This window comes from Chaetodon auriga, chromosome 15 (assembly GCF_051107435.1).
Source record: "Chaetodon auriga isolate fChaAug3 chromosome 15, fChaAug3.hap1, whole genome shotgun sequence".
In the NCBI taxonomy this organism is placed as follows: Eukaryota; Metazoa; Chordata; class Actinopteri; order Chaetodontiformes; family Chaetodontidae; genus Chaetodon; species Chaetodon auriga.
Window position 1 is genome coordinate 15,167,762 of NC_135088.1, and position 15,988 is coordinate 15,183,749.

General features: G+C 42.3%; 1 protein-coding gene across 2 annotated transcripts; it reads right to left on the minus strand.

Moving 5' to 3' along the window:
* Positions 1-1,863: 1,863 nt before the first annotated feature.
* On the minus strand, positions 1,864-13,399 carry gucy2d (guanylate cyclase 2D, retinal). 2 transcript variants are annotated; one of them, XM_076750359.1, is made up of 19 exons: positions 13,076-13,399; positions 10,072-11,110; positions 9,644-9,945; positions 9,171-9,543; positions 8,973-9,057; positions 8,744-8,852; positions 8,501-8,620; positions 8,316-8,396; positions 7,890-8,066; positions 7,641-7,797; positions 7,381-7,530; positions 6,827-6,975; positions 6,560-6,723; positions 5,450-5,642; positions 5,119-5,293; positions 4,450-4,548; positions 2,909-3,003; positions 2,703-2,785; positions 1,864-2,509 (listed from the first exon to the last, which is right to left on the minus strand). In XM_076750359.1, the coding sequence occupies exons 2-19, from the start codon at positions 10,943-10,945 to the stop codon at positions 2,425-2,427; spliced, it is 3,471 nt and encodes a 1,156-aa protein (XP_076606474.1). In that variant the 5' UTR covers positions 10,946-11,110; positions 13,076-13,399; the 3' UTR covers positions 1,864-2,424. The 2 variants fall into 2 exon arrangements, with proteins under 2 accessions (XP_076606474.1, XP_076606473.1); XM_076750358.1 differs by having other exon boundaries at positions 8,744-8,855.
* Between the last annotated feature and the right edge of the window lie 2,589 nt (positions 13,400-15,988).

Consider the following 15,988-nt stretch of genomic DNA (forward strand, 5'->3'; position numbering starts at 1 on the left):
TGATTAGAAGTCTAAAAAAAAAGTAGGTCCTACCTACGTATGCATTAGAATAGCTCATTTTGTTCTTTAGATACCCATCAAAGGAGCATTCAGACAGCTTCCCCCCATGTTCTTCATTTTGATTCAGAATCCTGTGTTTCCTCCTCATCGGGGGTTCAATCATGCTTGAGGAGCCAGTGCTGGTGCTAAACACTTAATGGGATGAAAGACTACACCGCAAGCAACCTGATAATCAAGTCATCAGATGGCCATTTTGTTTGTCTACGCGCTGAGCTACTGTGGCAAGTCGCTGTATGTTAGAAGTGGTCAGCAGTGAGCTCCCAGTGAAGAACTGTCCACAGACTGAAACTGTTGTCGGAGGAATATCGCATCCTGACATTGCCGGCCTATTGTTGCTTCAATATCAATGCTGCAGCAGACAATTAGTGAGCCAACAGAGAGCGAGTGAACAATGCAGTTGCTTGCTTTTTGAATGCACTGTGATTAAACCCTTGCGTTTGTTGATATCTCCTTTTGTGTCAGGGGTTTAGGGAACCCAAGCAGAAAAAAAACTCCACTAAAAAGTCCCTAACCCTGCACAGGACACAAAGACAAACTATGTACAAATATACACATCCCCAGGCCAAAGAGAAATGACTCAGAGGACTAGAGGACTCTGTCATTCTCTTTTTTTATGCAAGCCCCCCCCCCCCCCCACATGTTGTGTAAAATTCAACTCGGATCCCCTGGGGTTGGGCATCGGAGGATGTTAGTGAGCATTTGCTCTCACAGGACCTTCACTTTTGGGTCCTGGAGAGCCCAAAAAAAGAAGGTAATGGGTGAAAAACTCAGACACAGCCAGGCATTTTCCTCTAGGAGATGGCGAAAAGGCTCAATCTGCTGAAGCACATTATTGAGGATGATCATTTCAGTCAATTGACTTAGACATTCTGTGAATCAGTGCAGAGCAGATATGCTGTATGTCACAGAAATCAAGTCCTCCTATTGTTTTCCTATTAAGAACCACACAGCATGCTGTACAATACATTCAGCCATGCATGCAGCATGTTTCAGTAATAGGCGACAGTACGTTACATTAGTGAGCAATAGCTTTGGTCTCGTCTGCATGTCGCATACGTCTGCTTTGTTTTGGTAGAAAATGTCAGTATAATGTTCAAAGCAATCCACACATCATTAAAAACAATGCATACTGCATGTAGTATCATACATCATTAGGGAGAGAAACATACTGTAGATGCACATCAGGTTTTTAAAGAACAATATCATGTGGATCCCATGGCATTTTTCCAAAAATGGTTTGTCATTAAATGTTGGAATTTGGTTCGCAGTCTGGATTTTTCGAATTAAGATTGGAACAAGCATCTAAGCTAAATTTTAGAGCACATTCTCGTCTTTAGATCCTCTTAATCAAACTGATAAGTTAGAATGAAACAGTCCTATCAGTCAAGTCAACTCAAATAGGCTCACCACAGTATAAGGGTATAAAACGCTGAGAGATCCAGTAGTCAAAAAGATTTTGTTTTTAAAATCTATGTTAATAAGTAGATCTAATATTACATAAACAAACCGGATGTTTTGTGTGATATATTTCGACCGTTTTTGGATGATATGGCTTCATTCAGCAAATGTGTGAACGATCACAGTAATGCTGCTACAAAAGCAAAATCACAGCTTCCCCCGACCTGAGCTCTCCACCCGGACAGACCTCTCCGCTCCGTGCCAGCCTAAATTACTGTGGAAATGTCGCTGCAAAAGGCTAATGCTCCGAAAATGAGTGCAGCATTATACCTGATATGAACTGTCGAGCAGTGTGTGTGGGGGTGTGTGTGTGTGTGTGTGTGTGTGTGTGTGTGTGTGGGGGGGGGGGGGGTGTTGGGGTTCATGATAAAATCTCTCCAAAGTCTCTACAAAGCATAATGATTCATACAAATACATACAGTACACAAAGTACTCCAGTATTACACATGACACTGTGATCATGTTTGTAGACATCAGTCACAGTCTCTTCCTGTTAGGCTGTTGCTGTCCTCTAAACCAACCCCTATAATTCGGCTTTGGTCTGCATATGATGCTGCATGTGTACTTCATTTTCAGTATAAAAACTGTTGACTATAATATGGACAGTTGCCTCTTTTGCATCTTGGAGCCAGGGTTTATCGTGGCACGCATGTGCAGAGACTATGAATGAAAAGAATGATAATCTCAAAGATTATTTTTGTATACCAATGATTTTGAGAAATCCGAAACGTGTGAATTCTCATGTCACAGGTGCTGGATTTCATTTTGCACAATGCACAAATTATAGTAGATTGCTGTTGGATGTTGCAACATTCAACTTTTCATTCGCACGTCTCTTGGTGTATTCTTTTACTTTAAAAAATCTCGCTTTCCATCCTGGGACATCAATAAAAAAAAAAGGTCAGGCTAGCCCATCTTCTTCTGTCGATCCAGGAATTTCTGTCGTCTGTCAACAGGTATCTCCTCTAAAGCGATACCATGATTGCTTCCCCTGTAATAAGAAATACAGCTTTTTACGTACTGTGACTGGGACACACTGCAGAACACAACATACACACAAATAGGTCATTGATTACATTAAGTTGTGCTGCAATAATACACAATGAAACAGTATAAATGTAGCACAAAGATTAAATCCCATTTGTATGGATTTATGTGGAGCAGAAACCAGAACAGTCTCTTACCCTTGAAGGTCTGGAGGTATCGGAAGAGGCTTGTTGAAATCTTCCCTCCCTACCAACCAATAAGTGTTCTCAATCCCTTTTCCCTGGGAATAAATAATAATTAGTGTTGATTAGCTACTATTGCAATGTCTGTGCAACAGTTTATACATTGCATTCTTCTTTTTATATTATGTATCTTCTTCTTTTTCCATTATTATTCATTTTACCTTTAACTCTGTCATGCCTCTGACTTGAATCTTGTATCCTAACTTCAAGCTGTTCAGGACATCAACTGTGGATTGGTTGACATGGATTCTGTAAGCTGTGAGAGCAAAAAAAGAATCATCTTCAGCATTTGCACACTGATGTTGCTTTAATATCAGGTATACATGACAAATCCGTATTGTTCTTCGAACTTTCTAAGGTTAAAAATTACATTTAAAAAGTCAGGCTGTCCTTTTGGTATGAAGCCACTGGGGGGCAGTAGAGTACTCACTGTCGCTTTGCCTCCAATGGCAGAAGGTCAGTATATTCATGCATAAATGCACAACTGTTATTTTAGATATATTAATTAGACTGAAACGGCCACTGAACAGTTCAAAGTGAATACTTTAATTTACTTTAGTGTGATGTTCTGGGAGCTACATGTTCAAAAGTCTGGAATCACCCCTTATATGAAGTTTTTTAATCTTTCCTTCAATAATGACTGGTTTAGCCACCAAATGTATTATTTATGTTTGAAATAGTTTTGACCCTAAAAGAAGAAAAATTAAGTCATTCAAATTTCCATTTAGTCTTTGTCCCCACAGTGTTAAATACCATTTGATTTTGAATTTGTTTTCAAGGCCAGAGAAGTGTATGCGACCATCAGTCATTGAACCATGACAGTTCAATGTGATGTAGAGTGGTGAGATTGAATAGGTTTAAACTGTGATGTATCAGGCCATTGTATGTACAGCTGATATTCCAACGGTGCTAACCCTACTCTCACCTTTTGCTTCTGTTGTGAAGTATTAAGATGAGCTTTGCCAAAGCAACACACCTGTTAATCCCAACTTGTTATGGGCATTACTGTGCACTTGACCCTGAAACAGGAACATGCTTCTGTTTAAATCTCCACAGATTTTGATGCTAAGATTCCAGTTTCTTTGACCAATGACTGGTGATTTATTTTATTCTCATTTAAGTGTTGCTCAAAGGTATCTTTGTCTCTTTCTGTCCTTTCAGTTGTCAGTCTGGTTGAACCGTTGTACAGTGTTTAATTCTGCATACAGAACATCACTTTTTTTTTTGCAGACCTTTCATATAAAATGACATCTGTTTGTAAAGAGGACTTTCCATATCCTAAAAGCACGAAAGACCATTTAAAAATATAGAGTAGTCCTCTCAGTTATCTGACTGTACCACATCAAACTTGTGTGGCAGGTGATTCCAAACCTTTGAACGGCAGAGTACATCGAATGTTATTTTTAAACATAGGCAAAATGTTCTTCGTAGTTAATACTTCAGTTTATACTTAATTTATACAGCACGCAGAGGGTAGCGGAGGCAAACTTGGACATTGACGACATTTACAGTGAAACTTCAATTTGACCTCTAATTCTGCTGATAGTCTTAAAGGATTAGTAAGGACTGCTCACTCAAAGCTCTGTTTAGCCTCAAGCAGCATGCACACAAACTACACCTGTCTCCTCGACTACTATGCCAAAAAACACTAAAAAGGAAGAGCAGATCTGTGCGGTCCGTAGATACAGTATGAGACACTCACGCAACCCTGTGGACTCCATTCGAGATGCTGTGTTGACCGTGTCTCCAAACAGACAGTACCGAGGCATCGTAAGACCCACTACTCCTGCTACCACTGGGCCTGCAAAGACCACACACACACGCACACACACACGCGATGAGTGGGCTTTGAATAGGATGCCTCTCATTAGCAAGTAATATCATACATCATAAACCATTTTGTGTGTCAGATTTTTACTCTGAAGACTCAATTTTCAATACATTTTTTGTTCCCACTCTTTCCCATAATCTAGCATTTCAGTCAAAGTGTAAAATTCTTTTCTCAATACGTGACATTAAAGGAGTGCACTGCCGCTCTTGTGTGCATGAAGAAATTCATAGAATAGAGTTAGAAATCCAAAGTATGCAGTGTGTTAATTGGATGACAGCACTCTAAGTGGATAGTGTTTCACTGTTCCAGGAATAAGTTCCAGACGAGGATAAAGGAGGTAAAAATACCTCCTTGCCTTAGCTGCTTGGGTTCTTGTATTCGTATTCCTCTGTATTTACTTTTATTCACTCTGGAGTGGAATTTGGATTCATGTTATTCTACACATGTATGTGACTCTTGAAGCAAATATATCTCTATGCAGCGTCAATGTTTGGTATCATGATGATTAGAGCAAAGTTTATCACGGCACAGGAAGCTCACCAGAGTGCAGACCAATACGGATCCTGACTTTGAGTTCAGGCATGTGCCTCATCTTGAAGGTCCCAATGCAGTGGAGGATGTCAAGAGACATGTTGGCCATCTCAGCTGCATGACGGTTGCCGTTCCTAGAGGGGACTCCTGAGGCTACCATGTAGGCATCTCCAATAGTTTCCACCTAGATAACATAAAAATAAGACGCGCAAACACACAATGTGGGCTTTTTCTCTCATGTTTCTCTCTGATTTATGTATGCTACAAAAGATCGGTTCTATTATATTCAAAATAGTGAAAAATATTTCAACATGGCCCAATACCCAAAAATAACACTCACCTTATAGACATCATGCAGTCCAATGATAGCATCAAAGAGTGTGTAGAGGTCGTTGAGTAAGTCGACCACCTCGATGGGTTCGCTGAGAGCTGAGATGGTGGTGAAGCCCACGATGTCACTGAAGTACAGTGTGACGTCGCTGAAATGCTCAGGTTTGACGGGCTTCCCTGTCTTCAGCGCCGAAGCCACAGACCTGAAGGAGGAGGAAGACGATGAGTGGAAAATTATTGTTTCTGATCATTGCAAACAGGCAGTGACGTCTCTGAGAGCACAGTGCTATGACAGCGAGTCTCTGCTGTTAATATACAGATAACACAGGAAAGCCACTGCTCACTGCCAGATCAGTGATTTCAAATGACCACATTCATTTTTTAGTTGATCTAATGTAGGAAAGATTAATTAAGATCTGATTCAACTAAATTCAATGCTATGAAGAACACAGTAGAGTGTGTCCATGTTTTGATGTATATTTTTTCATCATACTGATACATGAATTAATAACAGACTCTGATAGACAGAAGTTAAAAGCAGGACAGTTATTTAACGTCATCATGTGGTTTTATACTGAGTTTTGCATTTGACCTTAAAAATCACTTCAAGTAAATTCTGTCATTTTGTGCTTGTATTAGCAAGCAAAACCCACAGAAGGTTTCAGTGATGGTGTTTGATTTAGACAGGCTTGACTGTCTGACATCATTGGTTTGTTGCACCAAACATTCCCCCAGCAGCTGAACGCAGCAGAACTGCAGCTATATTCTGGTGGTAAAGTTTGAGACAAAAAATAAAGAAATGTGTTTTGACTGTTTTGTTAGCTCAACAGTCCCACAGCATCTTGTTTCAGCTGAATGTTTCACAGCTGGCCTGAGCCCCACAGCCCCCGAGAATCATTATTAAACCCCTGCAGAAGACCTCTAAACCTCGCTGTATGTCAGCTGAGCTGAGCACCGGATCCCTACCAGCTGCAGGGATGCTGTCTCTGACCTTTGACCTCCCTTATGCTGAGGCTCTATGGGCCTCCAGAGGTTATTGCTGCTCACCAACAGACTTAGAGCATGACACCACAGTTTTATCATGGCTTGCATGCATCAGTTAAAGTTGCTGGATACTCACTTGGGCAACATCGCAGCCACCAGCTTGTCGGTCTTCTGTCTCTCCACCTCCAGCTCCTCTGTCCTCTCTCTAATCAGATCCTCCAAGTTGGATGAGTACTGCTCCAACATGCGCAGCATAGAGTCGATAATGTTGGTCTTCTTCCCTTTGGTGATGCTCTTGAACTGTCACATGAAAAGGAGGGAACAGAAATGCCACCTCCAGCTTTAAAGTTGAACATATAAGGAGGAGCAGATCTGAATCGAAGCGTGTTTTCAGTGTTTTTACCTGTTTAAAGATCTCCTCAAAGTTCGGCCTCTTGTCTGGCTCTTCACTCCAGGACTGTTTCAAAACCTGTATCACGTCCACCGGAGCTTCGTCCACTGACATAACAGGCCGACACAGAGGAGGAGGCTCTTTGACCTTGCTGATAATCTCTGTCAATGCACACAGACAGCACACATTGCACAGATGACAACACAGATGCACATGCCGCACTGAAAATTCAACACCATTGTTTTTTTATGTGTATAATTTTGTGCAGTTTTGCCCAATTACTGTGAATGTCCCTGGTAAGAAGATACAGTTAGCGCAGCTTTTCCAGCTATAAATCTAATATTTGTCATTTTTGTTTCAGCTCAACGTGAACACTTTGTGTATAAGGTGCATGGAGAACAACAATAAATGTTCTCATGGTATTCATAGCATGTTATTAGCACCTCAGGTCAATCAGCAGCCTTTTACTCAGGTGGTGACCATAAAGGACAGAATGAACAGTTCAAATAGCTAAAATAGCTTTTCATGTTGCCATGCTCTGGTGTTATCAGTGCCATATCACTCACCCTTGACAGGCATGTCCAGCATGCAGAAAGGTGCAGAGCGACAGATGACCTCCTGTGCGACAATGGAGAAGCTGTAGACGTCTCCCTGGAAAGTGCCCCTCCTCCTCTGAGTGGCATTTCGCAGCAGCTCAGGAGCCGTCCAAAGCAGGTCTTTATTGGAAAAGTAAAAGATGTGCATCAATAAGTAGACAAAGAAAATCAATCTGTATGAAGCAAAAGCAAAGCAAAATCACCAAATTAGTGCATGCACATGAACTCACCCTCCGGCTTTTCCTCCTCAGTGTCAATGCTTTGGGCAATCAGAATTTCATTGAACCCATAATCTGTCACCTTCAGTACAAAGCGGCCGTCCACCACACAGTTACGGGATTTGAGCCGTCCGTGGATGATGTCACGATTGTGCAGGTACTTCATGCCCTGATGACAGTTTGTGGGAAATGTGTGAGCACTGAAAAAAATCATGGCGAGATGAGAAATGAAACATGACTGGCCCATGTTGTCTCTCTCACCCGAATCAGATCCATCAACAGGGAAGATTTGAACATCCAATCGAGACGCACGTCCTCATTGTTGAGCAGATCCTCCAAGCTGCCCCTGGTGCAGTGCTCGGTCACAACGCCAAAGATCCCAGAGTCGAAGAACAGGCCCAGGAACAGATTGAGGTTCTCGTGCCTCATGTCTCTGAGCTGAGAGGAAGACAAGGGGAACATCAAGGCTGTGATCGATCAGGTCTGTGTCGCGGTTGTAATATCACTTAGCTTGACAGCTTTTGTGGCAGCGCAGTCAGAACTTTTGCAACATCTCTTCCTTTAGATTCAAATTCAGATGAAAGTCTATTAATGCGTAATCACAGTACAAGACCAGTGTGTATTTTGTGGCAACAGTGGCCAGTCAGTTGTTTTAATGATGAGTGACATGTCCAAACATTCACTTACCTTGACAAAGACATTCTCAGTGTTGTTGGTGACACCTGTTACTGCTCCACTGGGGCACTTCTTCAGCCAAACCCAGTCACCCTGGGAGTAACACAAAACCACACAGTCTTTGTGAAACCAAAATCATCTGAAGGCGTGAGTGCAAAAATGGTAAAACAGGAGTTTATTGATTGTGTCAGCCTTACTTCAAACACAGCAACATTCGAGCTGTCTGGCGTGGAGGCCAAGTAGCTGCGACCGGACACCGAGTGGTGAGGTGTCTTCACGTCCAGCTGGCTTCTCAAGATGCTTTCGTCATTGAGCTTCTGCTCACACACACACACAGAGTTCACGGAGGACGGGTAAGTCAGTCATCTTTTCCAGGTAAACAACTTTCATGCCACAGCAAAATACTGTCAGTGTTGTCAGAGATTCGGCACAGAACTGACCCGTTTGCTGATTTGAGTGTTGATGAAGATCAGGTCATCCAGGGTCAGGACTACCTTCGTCGATCCACCGCTACCACCACCTGCAAAGCTAAACGCAACCCTGCCACTTCTTCTGGAGGGACAAAAGAAAAGAAAAGAGAAAAGAATAAGGATATTTTCTAAAAATCTGAGAAATTCAGAAAGGCTGAACCAGACGAGATGTCATTCTTTGATATTCTGCTCGACATACTTGAAACCAATAAGGACGTTAACTCCAAATCCAGCCAATCCAATGAACAGCAGGCAAAAAAAGAGGAGAGTGACTGAATCGATGCCTTTAGGAAGAAAAAACACAGAAATTTGAGTTGATTTGAATGAGCTCAATTCAGCAATATACACAGCACCAGCTTATACTTTTTTCCAACAATGACAGTAATATTGTACTCACCTCCAGTGCAGGCAAAGTATGGGCTAAACCAGCAGCCTGAGTCAGTGTAGGGCGTGCTGCCGGCAAAATGGATCGAACGACCGAGGTATTTTAAACCCCCCATCTTGCCATCTGTATGAGCAGCCTCCAGAGAATGAGTGGAGTAGAGAGATGTGCCCATGCCACTGTAGTCCAGCACTACATAGCGACCCTGCATGCCTTCACCGTTCCTGCCGGCCCTCAAGGGCTGATTGAAGCCTTCAAATTCAAAGCCGCCCTTGCTGTCACCCAGGATCTCTCCAGTTACCCAGCGGCCTCCACTGGCACGGGCTTGCTCCACAGCCATTGCTATGTAGTACATCATGTCGTAGATGGTGCCAAAGAATGGAGAAACCTGTCAGAAGAGACAGTAATGTAAAGATTTTGATTGAATTCGGTGCCTCTTTCTCTTCTTCCAGATTTGTTATCATAATTATCACAATATTCAGTCTCACCTGCTCTGGTGGAGTGCTGCTGCGGATTTCATAGCTGTCCTGAGCATCTTTGAAGGCCTCATAGAAATTGCGTTGTCCAGAGTCCATAGTGATGGTGAGGACCCCGTCATAGGCTTTCCGCAGCTTGGTGTCATTGCCTAGCAAATAGTAGTTTGCATTCTTGTAGGGCAATGAGTAGAGGAGGGTGTCATAGGGGATGAACACGTAGCCACGGTCGATCATACGCATGGCCAAGGCTGTTGTCAGAAGTTGGTACTGGGACTGACCACCAATCAGGACAGAAGGCATGCACATAATGACCACTGTGGAGAGAGGAGGGTTTGAAAACTCAGATATTTGCATGATTCATGTGGAATAAGACAATGTGGAGGTTGTTTTACTGTTGTAACATTATTTGTTTTTCAATCATCTTTACATTTTCAACTCACCTCTGACCCGGTCTGTGTCCCGCACTTTGGTCAGGGCTCTCCGAGGCCCTTCTTTGTCGTCCCCCATTGTCACCACAGGGTTGACGGGCAGGCCAAGGGCCCTCAGTGACGAGGCCAGTTCACGTCCTGTAGCATCCCATATGTCTGTATCCTCTGAGATTATGGCCACATGGGCCCAACGAAAGTAACGCAACACAGTGAAGAGCACATGAGAGGACAGTGGCAGCGGCCGCATGAAGGTGGGATACGTCCCTCCTTTTTTCATGTTGGGTTTCAGGCAAGCCCAGGAAAAAATCCCAACATCCCACTCCTTTGCATACAAAGAAGCTGAGGAGCAGTAGCCTGGATTGGCAGGGCCCAGGAAAGCAGCACCATAACCTTCCAGCTCAGCAAAGCGAGCAAGGGCACGGGAGGATTTGCAGTCCTCATTGATCAGCGTGTAGTCATACCAGTAGCCTTTGTTGAGGTAGGGATCCTTGTTGATGCGGGAGGTGGCAAGGCGGGCTGCCAAGTCAGGGAGGGCTTTGGAGTATAAAAGGTCACACGTCCAGGGTCCGAGCAGGGCCACCTTGAAAGTGGTCGCCCAGGCTTGGCAGGGCAGTAATGAGAGCATGAGGAGGGACAGAAGAAACCAGTTCCCCCACCAGCTCCTGGAGCGTTGCACAGGGGATGACGGCAACTGTGGTTTTGATGACAAGGATCTTGATGACAATGATGATGAAGCTGCTAATGATTTAAGCTCACTATGTGCACTGCAACTGTTTGTAGCCACTGTCCTCATATGTCTTTTTCTCCTCGCTTTTACTGAGTCATGCTGCCATCGTGGGTGGTAGGACAGGTTGTGCAGAAAGCGAGGGTCTCTGTGACTTGCCATTTCCTCACACAGCTATTCTGATGCTTTAGACACAGAAGAGGAGTGCAGAGTCTGTGGCAATTAGCGTACAGTGAGTGTGTCTTCGTGGATGGGACTCTTTCCCTTGGCACTCAGCAGGTCTCTAGTCCAAAGCTGGACAGGTGACGAGACAATCCCAAGCCATCACTGCCTCAAGAAAACAAGATAACAAGAAAAAGAATTAGAAAATGTGGATCATGACAATTCAGCGTGATCTGTCTGTGCTTCCTAAGGTCCGGCTACCTCAGGTCTTAAACAGCCTCGAGGGAACAGACATGATCCCTGACCTGAACTTGCATCTTGCTGAGCTGTTTTGTTTAACAGAATGTGATGCTGAATCTTATCAGCATCCATCTGTCTTCAGTGAGGACACAGTGCCCAGAGTGCCAGTGCTGTTGCTTGGAGAATTAATGGCATGTGTGTGGCAAGCTGATTAGCTCTGCTGGGGCCACAGAGTTAAAAAAAAAAAAGATCGACTTCCAGGTAACGTGGGGCTAAATCTAGCCTTGATGTCTGTATTTGGTCTTGGTATCTCTTTTCCCCTGTAAAGTCAATCTCTTGAGATCTTCTCAGCCATGCATTTGTGGATGATTCCTCTTCACCCTTCAGATTCTTGAAACTAGGATGTGAATTTGAATTAACTCCTAGTAATATGTGACAGTGTAATGGGGCTTTTACAGGTGTTTCAGGTTGGAATTGGGGAAAAAAAACAGTGCTATTAATGTGCAAAGACTCACTGAACTTAGAGACTTTATTGCTGAAAGACAAGGACACTGAACAAACACCTGAAAAATTATTTTTTTGCATTCATTGCTTGCAAACACATGTTAACGATTTTCTTTTCCAAGCTGGTCTATTTTCTAAAATGTTAAAAGACTGAACTAATATGACTATAATCAACAGTAACCTTGGCAATTAACATGATTTTATGTTTTATTAAATCTATTAAATCCTGTCTGTGGCTGACAAACAAAGGCAGCTGAAGGCTACTTTTTAAAAGTGACTGCATATGTCACAATTACTGACACTGACAGTTAAGGCCTCACCAGCCTGCTAGTAGTGAGGGTTATTTTAATGGCAGCTAATGCTACACATCAGAGAGTTGCTTTTTAAGTATATTGAAGGTCAGTTTGAAAGAAATAAAAATGTTCTACCTGTAGAATATTGGTTCATAAGGACAATTTAAAAAGCTTTAGGCCACAGTTTGAAATACTATTACCTCCAAGTAAGTATATCCTCTGATGGTCAAACAATTGTACATGGACACATAAACAAACCACCTCGATACAGGCTGCTTTGTCGTTGTCGTTGTTGTTGTTGTTGTTGTTTAAGAATTGCAACGAAGATATATTCAAACTTAACACACTAAATGGCAGATTTTACCGGTAAAAGATCAACTTGTCAGTGCTCTCTGGTGGACGACTGTGTCACAGTGACGCTGTTTCTAGATTATGTCAAACTCATTTTGCTATTTCTCTCCTTTAATTTCTTGTGACTTATTGTCTGACATATACACAGATGACAAATACATCCGCAACGAGCTGATAGTGGCCCATATAACAGCCTGACTGATTTATCAATCTGCACTATTTTTTTATTATTTACTTTCTTGAGGCCCACTCCAGATTAAATCTCACATGTGAACTACCTGTGGCTTTCAGTGTCTCAGAAATTACATTTTAACAGTACAAAACACCACAGAGCCTGAAGTCTTCAAGCTGAAATGCAGTGAGCGAGCTGCGACCAACAAGCCCTCTAAAGGGGCTAATACTGACATTGGCTTATCAGTTGCTAATAAGTTAAGAGCAGCACTGACTAATAGTTTAGCTGTGTTGTAAAGTGCTACTGAAAAGAAAAAATAGGTCAAATCATCTAATTCCTCAAAACCCTTTTTTACATTTCATTTATTTTTTACGTTTATCAAAGGGTAAGACAGCCCTTGGCGTTCCAACAGTCCCACCTTTACTGGAGTTACTCTGCTGCAAACAGATTTGAACAAGGCCATAATGACATTATTTGCTTCAACAAAATCATATCGTAATTATAGTTAAGGGTGAAAAATCAATGACAAGACAGTTCAGTGAAATGGATTTGATAAGAGACGATTCTGACCTGGAGCAGCTTTTTTACAGAGGAGCCATGTCAGTGTTGAATAGTACCATCCAGATTCCAGGTGGATTAAGTATACAGAAGTATACAGCAGGAAAGGCTATCTTTGTGGGAAAATGTCATAGGTAATCCAAATAGTATGAAAAGTAAAAAAGAAAAATCAAATTATCTCCTCTTGCATCCAAGTTCCTCAAAGATAATACTGATTGAAGTGAAAAATCTCCTCTTTTGGAGTAGTGTAGTCTTGCTTTCCTTCTTGCTGTCCCTGTTTTGGACTGGGACCTACCCCAAACCACAGAGCAAGAGACAGTGCGTGAGAAGCACAGTGTGGATTGGTCAAAAAAAGATTGGCCGAGAGCTGCTGGGAGAGGTAACAGGTAAACGAAAGGGAAGAGTGGGAGGGACTGGTGAGATTTGACTTCTCAGTCCTCTTTAGCTTTTAATCCATACTAGTGTGGGAAGACTGTATGGTGGGGGGGGGGGGGGGGCGGAGGAGATGAAGAAGAAGGTGAAAGTAGAGGTACATTCACTCTGTATCCTGTAAACTCAAGTGCTGATGTAGGCCAGAAAATTTTACATATGTACTATTATTTAGAAATAGCCTAAAACACACTTTAAGCATTATAAGACTGATGTGATGGATGGATTGAACTGTGAAGAATTGTGACAAAAATGGCAGCTAACACTGTGCGTGGACTGATACCTGCACCTTCTCCCACCTCTACCTGTTTGATATCAAGGCGATGAGGCACACACCCAGACCTGCTGTTAAATGAAAGATGAGTTCCACTAATCACACAACTGCTGTGCTACTCAGTAGAAAATAAGGACAACTAAAAGGATATAATCATGTGTGGAACTCATTCATTTCCAGGAGTGAGGGTTGAAATTTATGGGTCATTTATTGTCATATCAGCAACACTTCACTCATTAAAATCCTTGAACTTTTGAATGAAAGCTGGTCATTGCTCATCATGCATACCTTAATAGTGACAAATGTGTCTCTTCTGTCAAATGTGCCCAACGCAAAGAAAAAAAAAAAAAAATTAAAAAAAGAAGAAGCAGAAGAAAAGAAAAAGGAAATAAGATAATTACTAAAAGCAGACCAAAGCAAACCTTTGCTGTGTTAATAATTGCATGATTCTCTCCGATGGCTACCTACCATCGGCTCTCCTGCCCCAGGCCTTGAAGCTGGTGCATGTAGCCTCACATAACCCTGCTGCTGCAGCACAAATCCTTCACAGTACTTCGCTCATGCTCTTTCCTGTCTCCCTAATCTTACTACTGTAGCTAAAGATGCTAACTGAACAGAACACAGCTAAAACTCTGCACACACACACCAGTAAAATGGGTCTCGTGCCGTCATTTAGACAATTACAACTTGGATTGTAACATAATTATTTCTTCAATTATCAGAACCTGACTCCTGAAAAAACACCAGAAAATGTTCATGTAAATATTGTTTTTTGTTAGATTGATCAATTATGTCAAAGTATCTTTAATATGTCCACTTTTCTTCACATAATCTGAGGCTTCATGCTCCTGGTGACATCTGTGCGGCCTCCCTCCCTGACTGAGGTCAAGCTTCAGAGATAATAGTTACAGAGCAGAGGTCAACATGAGCATCTTACATACGGGCAGCTATGCTAATAAAAGCATAAGAACTATGTGAGCTGGGGCCGAGGGGTGAAAATATCTTGTGGTAAGCCACTGAAAGCCTGCTGTTGCTCTTTTGACCTGCATGTAAAGTTCACTGCAGTGCTACAGCTGGAATTCAAGCTTAGGGATGGAAGGAAAACCCCCACATTTTAAAGAAAACATTTAAAGGTAAAGATGCTCATTAACCATCTTCATAGCTGCAGTGACTTCTGCTGAGTATGGAAATGATCTCCTGCATATGGAAGTGTGACGATGTGCCTGTTCTTGTTTGCCCTGTCTTGCACATTGATAGCAGCCTTGTTGAAGTAATCAGATTAGACAGGTGAGGCTGTGCTAAACTGATCTGCTGCCTGCAAGCCTCTTAGTGACATGGCTAACAGCACTGACAGAGATCACTTCAAAGCAAGGTCAGACATACAGCTGGTCCAGTTGAGCTAAGAACTAGCTTGCAGCAGAGGCAGCCACACTGCACAGCTCTGACAGGGATATACCAGCACTTCTGACCTGTGATTTTCTTTTATTGTTAAGCCTAAAAGTTATTAACCTGCAGCCAAAACCCACCAATCACTGTCATGTAGGCAAAGCATGCAAAGTTAAGTAGCATTAGCTTTCACTGGAAAACAGGACTGATTTAACAAAATGTGTTTTTAGACTTGAATCTCCAAAATAAATGAAATGCACTCTATCTACATTTTAATATGTCAAGTGTGTCCTTTGCACACAGGCATATGCTTGGTCACATGACTTCAGGGCTGCCGTGTGATTTGATTTATAAGTACATCTCTCTTGGAATTCTTTGCTTTCTCCTGTGAAGCTATTTGTCAGAGTTAATTAATCAAACACTGAAAAAAAAAAAAAAAGCCTGTGGGAGGAGCGATAGACAAGCTTAGCCATTTGCCTCCACCATGACCCCACTTAATTGATCAGGTGAATTAATTTGGCCGCCTCCCACAGGTGACATCACTCAGTCTTTCCAGGATCACAGATTGAGAGCTGCAGGAAAAGCAGGGAATCTTCGCTGAAGAGCATTGAGTGTTATTTAAAATGCATGTTAGGTAATAGGAGACCTCCTGTCACTGGTCTTAGACACTGGGCACGCCCCACAATGATCTATAAAGTGCAAATTAAAAACAATAACAGAGAAGTAGCAGTTTTGAAAGGTTTTAAAAGATGAAAAACTAAGAGAATGAGGACTGACTTTACACCACTGCACCCAAAACCATTGGAATAGATAACTTAGACCTTCCTCACAGCAAG